This window comes from Doryrhamphus excisus, chromosome 11, assembly GCF_030265055.1.
Source record: "Doryrhamphus excisus isolate RoL2022-K1 chromosome 11, RoL_Dexc_1.0, whole genome shotgun sequence".
NCBI classification, from domain to species: Eukaryota; Metazoa; Chordata; class Actinopteri; order Syngnathiformes; family Syngnathidae; genus Doryrhamphus; species Doryrhamphus excisus.
The window spans coordinates 16,870,997-16,879,763 of record NC_080476.1 but is presented as its reverse complement, the minus strand read 5'-3'; the positions used below and the strand labels follow the sequence as shown (position 1 = coordinate 16,879,763).

The following is an 8,767-nucleotide window of genomic DNA, read 5'->3' as shown; positions in this document are numbered from 1 at the left end:
TGTGCGTGGAAAATGGCAGTACATGAATCAGGTGACTAAGCAAAGAGCGAATTGGACCACTTCTCAAGTCAGTCAGGGGAGGACATCTTAAAGCAAAAGGCATAGTATTCATCATTTCTTTTTTATTATAGTACATTCATTTGGAGTTGAAATGCAACACATACCACAAAAGTTCTGTGAATCATAGATGACCACCCTGTATCCCACCAGGCACAGCATCCTATTGTTTATTCATTCATTCATTTTCTACCGCTTTTTCCTCCCGAGGGTCGCGGGGGGTATGCTGGAGCCTATCCCAGCTGTCTTCGGGCGAGAGTCTTCGGGGTACACCCTGGACTGGTGGCCAGCCAATCACAGGGCACATATAGACAAACAACCATTCACACTCACATTCATACCTATGGACAATTTGGAGTCGCTAATTAACCTAGCATGTTTTTGGAATGTGGGAGGAAACCGGAGTACCCGGAGAAAACCCACGCATGCACGGGTAGAACATGCAAACTCCACTCAGAGATGGCCCAGAATGGAATTGAACCCTGGTCTCCTATCTGTGAGGTCTGAGCGCTAACCACTCATTTTTGTTGTTAGAGCATCAAAAACCTGCTTATGACTTTCTAAATATAGATTTCACATTATTAGAGCCCCCCCCCCATACATAAAATAGCACCCCTATAATCACTTCTACACTGCTATTATTCTTTGTTTACATCTCGTGGGCAGGCTACAGTGTCACCACAGGGACATAACAGACGGCCGCTGCTAGCATAGCAAGCTAGTGAGCTAATTAGTGCATGTATCCAATTAGCACATTCTAAGCTAAAGAAAGTGTTTGGAACAGAGAGGAGAAGATGCACAGAGAAGCCCGAAACGTACCACTTCCACACAAAATGAGGATAACATTTTTTTTTTGCTGCTGGCTCAGTAGCCAAGGTGTCACCCTGCCACTGTGAGGCAGAAAATTGCACAAATGAAATGAACAGTAACTTCTAATATTCCCAATATAATATTAAAAACACAATTAACTGTATCCACTGTAACAGACATCATTCATTTGCTGTTTGTTTTTTTTTCTCTCCGATTGGCCAGGAAGTTGTCATTTCGAACAAGACGAGCAGCTTAGATGCTCCTTGGTGGCGTTGGCGTACCCGGACAGGACGAGGGAGGCGGGCTCTCGCTCGGCGAGCGGGCTCTCCTCGTTGCTTAGGATGTGCTCCACCAGACAGTGTGCTGCTTCTTCGATGTTTGTGTTTTCCTGTAGTAAAAAAAAAAAAAATACTACAGTAGATAACTTAGTGGAGACTGGTCTCCAAAAGCAAATAATTAGGCGCCAGGTTAGCGAGTGGTTAGCGCGCAGACCAGCGTTCAATTCCACCCTCGGCCATCTCTGTGTGGAGTTTGCATGTTCTCCCCGTGCATGCGTAGGTTTTCTCCGGGTACTCCGGTTTCCTCCCACATTCCAAAAACATGCTAGGTTAATTAGCGACTCCAAATTGTCCATAGGTATGAATGTGAGTGTGAATGGTTGTTTGTCTATATGTGCCCTGTGATTGGCTGGCGACCAGTCCAGGGTGTACCCCGCCTCTCAGACAGCTAGGATAGGCTCCAGCACCCCCCGCGACCCTCGTGAGGAAAAAGCGGTAGAAATAGCTGTGGCTGGAGGCAACATCCTGGTTTTTATTCACACCACAAGATGGCAGTAACTGCATTTGTATTAGCAGCGCTATGAATGGTGGCTGAGCAGTTTGCTTCTTACCACTATTCCAACATCCTGTTGCTCTTGTGCAATATATAATTGTTAATAAATGACCAAAGTGGTCAAAGAAAGCTACTTTTCCGTATCATGACCTCCAAATCATTATTAATGTAATAAAAATGTTAAAAAGATAATAAAAATAATAAAATAAAATAAATACATAATAGAAATAGAAATAAATATACATTAAATAAATAAAATAAATAAAAATATAAATAAATATACATTAAATAAATAAAAATATAAATAAATATACATAAAATAAATATACATGAAATAAAATAAATATAAATATACATAAATAAAAATATAAATAATAAATAAAATAAAATAAAAAAGTTGTTATACATAATGTGTTTTCAAAGAACAGGCGTTCCACTTTTACCTTGGCTGAAGTCTCGAACCAGCCCACGAAACCGTTCTCTCGGCAGAAGGCGTCCAGTTTGGGCTGCTGGCACATCGCCTGGTCGGCCTTGTTGGCGAGGAGGACGGCTGGAACGGGCCTTCCATGGTTCAGTGTCACCTTAGAGGCAAACAAAAGGTAACAAACACAAATAGTTGTGAATAGAACATGAAGTAAGTTTGAAAGCTCTGTTTTCAAATTTCAGGTGACGGGATTTTTTTTTCTGCAAAGAGGTGCCAAGTTTTATATTAAGATGTGCAAAAAAAAGGACATTGCATAATAGAGGAACTTTAATGGGAAAAAACCTTCCTTATGTGGACATGCTGTTTGGTTTATAATAGAATTGAATCAATGCTGCAGGTACAGGTGAACATCTAACCTTGGAGTCCAGGTCGTCTTTCCACTTGAGCACGGCGTCGAAGGTAGATGCCCGTGTGATGTCAAAGACCACCAGCGCTCCCATGGCCTCGCGGTAGTAGACACGCGTCATGTTGCCGTAGCGCTCCTGTCCTAGGATGCAAGACACAACACAAGGTCAAGGGTGAGTACTTATTGACTGTTAAATATCATCTTATAGTATTTTGGTATTATAGTATGTAGTATTATTATAATAAAATGGCTCGCATGTTTGTACCATTTTTGCTAGATTGCAAAATATGTCGAGGAGGTTCTCAGCTGGGGCTGCACGGCAGGGTGCCACCTTGGCAACTGAGCCAGCAGCAAAAAAAATGTTATCCTCATTTTGTGTGGAAGTGGTACGTTTCGGGCCTCTCTGTGCATCTTCCCCTCTCTGTTCCAAACACTTTATTTAGCTTAGAATGAGCTAATTGGATACATGCACTAATTAGCTCACTACCTTGCTATGCTAGCAGCGGCCATCTGTTATGTCCCTGTGGTGACACTGTAGCCTGCCCACGAGATGTAAACAAAGGATAATAGCAGTGTAGAAGTGATTATAGGGGTGCTATTTTATGTATGGGGGGCTCTAATAATGTGAAATCTGTATTTAGAAAGTCATAAGCAGGTTTTTGATGCTCTAACTACAAAAATATTTTATTAACATTGCATCCTGCACGGCGGTCGAGTAGTTAGCGCGCAGACCTCACAGCTAGGAGACCAGGGTTCAATTCCACTCTCGGCCAATCTCTGTGTGGAGTTTGCATGTTCTACCCGTGCATGCGTGGGTTTTCTCCGGGTACTCCGATTTTTCCTCCCACATTCCAAAAACATGCTAGGTTAATTGGCTACTCCAAATTGTCCATAGGTATGAATGTGAGTGTGAATGGTTGTTTGCCTATATGTGAACTGTGATTGGCTGGCCACCAGTCCAGGGTGTACAAGACAGCTGGGATAGGCTCCAGCACCCTCCGTGACCCTTGTGAGGATAAGCGGTAGAAAATGAATGAATTGTTGCAGCTGGAATACCCAGCATGCCTTGCGGGCACTCTAAACTAAGAGATTCATGTTACATTTTATATTTAACACTAAGTCGTCGATTGATGTCATGCGTTAATTCGCTGTGGAGGTGTTGTCTTTCTGTTTTGTTGCATTGGATTCAATTCCCTGAGAATACAATGATGTTAACGAATGAGAATATTGACAGGTATTATCATTAAAAAGTCACTTTTGTATAATAATGCTGTACAAAGATGACAGTTTGACTCAGTAATTCACTTTCCATTAAGTCGTTTGGGATGTTTTCTACTTTGAGGAGTTCCACTGTGTTAGTTTGTATGTTTTGATTCCATGGTAGCCATCATGTGACCATGGGAGCCGCCTGCGTCGTCCACATTCCACAACTAGGCTACAAATGACTGAGACGGACCATACAACACACACACATACAATCCTTACAAATAAGTACCTCTCCTTAGTGCCCAATTTTAAGAAAATTAATGTTAAATAAAAAAGTTACTCCAGAGGTTTCCAAAAGAAAAAAAATGGCGAACACACACATTCACCTGCTATGTCCCACAGCTGAAGACGGATGACAGTGTCCCGGTCCCACTGGAGCACCTTGAGGGCAAAGTCCACGCCGATTGTGGCTCGGTAGTGCTGTGAGAAGATGTGGTGGACGTAGCGTTTAATGATGGACGTCTTGCCCACCCCCAAGTCGCCGATGACCAACACTTTGAATAGGAGCTCCTGCTGCATGGCTCCAAGAAGACGCTGGTGGGAGTATCTAATCTAATCTAATTAAGACAACTTTAGTTACAGCATTTTAGTGGTGGGAAAGACAAAGTTATTTGTTAGTTAAAAACGACTGACCTCTCTGTGGACCTCCCTCTCCCACGCGACTCTCAACTGGGAGCTGCCGGTGCATTCAAATGCTCAGTTAAAGGCGTGGGATTTCGGAGAGACGGGTTGTCAATACAGGAAAAACACAAAAAACGCTCACCGACTTTTGCTCCTCTTTGTGGTGAAGGCACCTTTAACGTCAGTTTAGTTGATTTTATTATATTTTGGAGGGGGGGTGTTATGGATTGGACTAGTTGATGAGCATTTGAGTAAAGAAACGGGAACCTCACACTTGTATTGAAGGCATCACGCTGCCGAGTTTTCTAGCTGCGTGTCTTGTGTGTACATTACGGTAACATGGTGCTGATGAGGGCGAGGGGGGCGGGGGGTTGATTGTGTGATACCGTTGTGTTTGTCCTGCTGCCATTTCATCGGAAATAACAACAACAAAATAAGCACCGCAGCATCCCATTTAATAACGACGACGGTCAATGCGTGCTTTCAATGGCGCTCAATGATCGTTTTTATGCCAAGCACCGCTGATAACATGTTTTCCTTGTAGATTTTAAAGGCATCGTCGTCGACATGGGGCTTGCTTTTGACACATATTGAAGCATCCATTTCAAAGGTATGTTATCAGTTACTCTTTTTAGGCTTGTCTTAATGATTCCTGTGAATACTATTTGTAGGCATTTGTACGATATCTTGGTTATCTTCAAAGGGTTTTAAGTCAGATGGTTTAGGCCTAAATGTATGATGTTAGCAAGGATGTTGAAATGGCGCTAAGGAAGTAGCTAATCTGTGTTGTGAATGTCGGCATTAAAAAGAGACTTTTTTTATCATACACCTGTTTTATATGTAGACTATATACCACATTTACGAAGAAAATGTCTGAATTAAAAGTAAAGTGCCACACAAAAATAACATTGTTAATGTTTTGCGTTAATAATATTAATGTTTTATTTGTAATGTATTGCTATCGTAAATGTCATGGCCCTTTCAGTCGCCCTAACGCACGTCACTTCCTGCATTGCTCATGTTTGGTTGTCCGTGGGCGGGGCCACAATCCCGTACCTGATATGAGCAACCAGGAGCATGACAGTAAACGCCCCGGTTAAAGCTCTCGTCAGTTAAATGTCTTCTATAGTCGACGAACAAAGCAAATAACCGTTGGGGTCTTCAATGATCACCTGTTGAAAAACAATGGCGTTAACAGTTGTGGCTGTAGGCAACCTCCAGATATATATATATATATTTTTTTAATGAGAGCTAGGTTTTTCGTTTTACTATAAAGTGGTGTAGCATTTATGCTATTCTTAAAGTGTGGCAAACAATTCAACTGATTTACCCCCCCCCCCCCCCCGACAGAACTGCCATGGACACGATATGGCTTTATCAGTTTCGTCTCATTGTCATCGGGGACTCCACGGTGGGCAAGTCGTGTTTGATTCGCAGGTTCACCGAGGGCCACTTCGCCCACGTGTCGGACCCCACCGTCGGGGTGGACTTCTTCTCCCGCCTTCTGGAGATCGAGCCGGGCAAAAGGATCAAACTCCAGATCTGGGACACTGCCGGGCAGGAGCGGTTCAGGTGCGTATATGACAATAGGAAGAAACTAATCTAGGCATTAGGCATTCCACTAAAGCCTCAGAAGCAAATGAACAAAGGGAGTCCCACAAGGTTCAATTCTAAGCCCACTATTGTTGACTGTAAATGAGACTTATACATGAGAATTTCTTGTGCCTCCTCCAGGTCCATCACCAGAGCGTACTACCGCAACTCGGTGGGTGGTCTCCTGCTCTTCGACATCACCAACCGCCGCTCCTTCCAGAACGTGCACAACTGGCTCGACGAGGCGCAGAGTCACGTCCAGCCGCACAGCATCGTCTTCTTGCTTGTCGGTCACAAGTGTGACCTGGAGGCTCAGCGCCAGGTGACCCGACAGGAAGCCGAGAAGCTGGCAGGGGCCTACGGCATGCATTACGTTGAGACGTCGGCGCGAGACGCTATCAACGTGGAGAAGGTTTGTTGGGTAAGTCAATGCTTGACCATCTTGACTTGACCGTCTGTTTATTTTGTCTCCTGAAGGCGTTCATGGATCTGACGAGGGAGATTTTTGACCTGGTGCGGAGCGGCGATATCAAGATCCAGGACGGCTGGGAGGGCGTCAAAAGCGGATTCGTACCCAACATCGTCCATTCTTCAGAAGAGGTGACCAAGAGTGGACGGCAATGCCTCTGCTGAACTCTTATGTCTTATTTCTTTGGACTCCATCTTTGGGAGAGCTGCCTCGCCATTGACGGTACATGTTTGACCCCCACCCGTTTCCTCAAATATTTACATTTTGCAGTAATACGCTTTACTTCTCATGTGCTGCTTGGTCACAACTACATTTCTAAGCACAAGAAGCCTTCATCTTCACATTTGCTTTACTGCTTTTTGGGGGTCTTTCTTCACATGCACTCCAAATGTGGACAAATGTTGAATGACTATTTATTACAACTACTGTCATATAAAATCAGTGAGCCACTTCATATAACGATATATAGTCAGAATGAGGCAACACCTTTACTAACTGCACAATAAATCCAAGTGGCTTGACTATGAAACATTATTCAAGTCACACTAATGAGGGGGGGAAAGTACAGTACAACAAAAAAGTGGTGAAATTACACAAATAAAGTGGTAAGATTCTAGGAAAAAAAGTAGAACATTTTTCATTCTGCAAGAGTAAAAGGCGTAATAGTACAAATTGTAATATTCAAGAGGAAAAAGTTGAAATTTTAGGAGAAGAAAATCATTTTTATAAGAATAACTGTAAAATCTGACGGGAAAAGCATTTAAATTTTGTTACAAAGACAAAAATGTGAAATTACAAGAAAAACACAGTGCTATTTTATCAGCAGAGGTCAGTTTTTCATGATTAAAGTCATAATATTATGAGAAAAATGTAACATTACAAGAACAAAATGTGTATTATAAGAAACAACATAGAATTTTACGAAAAAAAGTCTTGATTTTACAATAAAGTGATGTGAAAACAACTACATTTTACATAAATCAGGTCAAAATATTACAAAAACATTGTCAATGTTAATGACAAAACTAACAAAAATGTAATATTACAAGAAAAAAATAACTAAAAACTTTCAATTCAAAGAGAAAGTTGTGTATTTTTTTTTACATAGCAAAAAACTACACAAGAGAAAACGTCATAATATTAAATGAAAAAAATGAGAATAAAGTTGAGATAAAAATATGAATTTATTATTTAAAAATTTGCCCTTTTTCTTGTAATATTACTACTTTATTTTTTAGTCGCTATTCTTCTCCCATGCAGACAGGCTTTTGGAACAGTCAATGAAAGCCATGATATTTGTTTGTTTGTGATGAACAGGAAATAATGCAGAATTTTGACCGATTTGTGGTTTACCGGTATTTTATTTAAGGTGAAAGAATCTCTTTTGAGTGCCTTGTGGAGGAAAGAAACGTTTGTGTACAGTCAACTTTGTTTAGCTAGCGTAAGTTAAATGTATTTATGCTTGAATAAAAGTTGAAACCTCAATCTGTCCCTGCAAATTAAACGTCATGTAAATTACAATGTCCTCTTCAATTGGACACCCATTACTGAATGCAGGTGGAAGGCGACACCTTGTGGTTAAATGAAGTAACTATCGTAAGTTGGACAATGTCCTGTTTGATGAATTAGAACCACGACAAAAATGTCAATTGGTGTGGGGAGACGAGCGAGCCTTTATTCTTGTATACGTTATAAGAGAAATTGAGACACGGAATCGACTATTGTTGCTTTATATGATTTAAAATGAACTTTACCCCCTGTAAAGCTAAGTCGCACATCTCGCGATAACATAGGGATAATCATTACGTTTCTTGGCTAACAGCGACGTCGCACATCTCGCGATAACATACGGCCAATCTTTAAGCTTCTTCGCTAACAACACATTTTCGGCCCACCTAAGAGTTTCCAGTGTATGTATAAAAAACAAATATAAAAAATACTTTATATTTGCTTTGTAAAGCCAAGAATTAAGGAGTTTGCCAAGTAGACAAACCGGAAGTGATCTTCCCGGCACTGGACCACTACCTATGTTGGTGCTGTAAGGTAACTCAGTCAAAAGAACGCAACTGTAACGCAACATTTGACAAGTTACATTTCAACAATTTATATTACGTAAACACAAACGCATTGTTCTGTGTGTGTATATATATATATAGTTATAATTATATGTATATATTTTCTCACCGCAGACTCGCCCTCAATGTTTCAAATATGGCTGCCGGGTACGAGCATGCGCGGTATGGCTTGTCAGTGTTACTTCGTTATCCCAACAGGTGGCGCACTCGGTGCT

The 8,767-nt window shown here is 41.5% G+C and overlaps 3 protein-coding genes and 1 long non-coding RNA gene across 5 annotated transcripts in view; 3 read left to right on the top strand and 1 right to left on the bottom strand.

Annotated features, from left to right (window-relative positions):
- The window catches only part of LOC131137992 (RNA-binding protein 4B-like), a 29,552-nt gene extending 29,452 nt beyond the window's left edge, over nucleotides 1-100 (top strand). For both annotated transcript variants that reach the window (XR_009132014.1, XR_009132015.1), the window contains exon 18: nucleotides 20-100. The gene's annotated coding sequence lies outside the window, so the exon portion shown is untranslated. The remainder of the gene's footprint in view (nucleotides 1-19) is intronic.
- A 16-nt stretch (nucleotides 101-116) lies between these two features.
- Nucleotides 117-4,475, bottom strand: rab38c (RAB38c, member of RAS oncogene family). Its single transcript, XM_058086521.1, has 5 exons — nucleotides 4,428-4,475; nucleotides 4,121-4,351; nucleotides 2,539-2,669; nucleotides 2,142-2,279; nucleotides 117-1,255 (listed from the first exon to the last, which is right to left on the bottom strand). Exons 2-5 carry the CDS (start codon nucleotides 4,311-4,313, stop codon nucleotides 1,097-1,099), a joined length of 621 nt encoding a protein of 206 aa, XP_057942504.1. The 5' UTR covers nucleotides 4,314-4,351; nucleotides 4,428-4,475; the 3' UTR covers nucleotides 117-1,096.
- LOC131137996 (uncharacterized) lies at nucleotides 2,097-4,655 on the top strand. The gene is made up of 3 exons (XR_009132018.1): nucleotides 2,097-2,297; nucleotides 2,520-2,700; nucleotides 4,137-4,655. It is a non-coding gene; the product is annotated as an uncharacterized LOC131137996 (long non-coding RNA).
- Nucleotides 4,656-4,763: 108 nt separating this feature from the next.
- LOC131137984 (ras-related protein Rab-39B-like) lies at nucleotides 4,764-7,962 on the top strand. The gene is made up of 4 exons (XM_058086504.1): nucleotides 4,764-5,025; nucleotides 5,766-5,987; nucleotides 6,150-6,420; nucleotides 6,486-7,962. Exons 2-4 carry the CDS (start codon nucleotides 5,773-5,775, stop codon nucleotides 6,639-6,641), a joined length of 642 nt encoding a protein of 213 aa, XP_057942487.1. The 5' UTR covers nucleotides 4,764-5,025; nucleotides 5,766-5,772; the 3' UTR covers nucleotides 6,642-7,962.
- The last annotated feature ends 805 nt before the right edge of the window (nucleotides 7,963-8,767 follow it).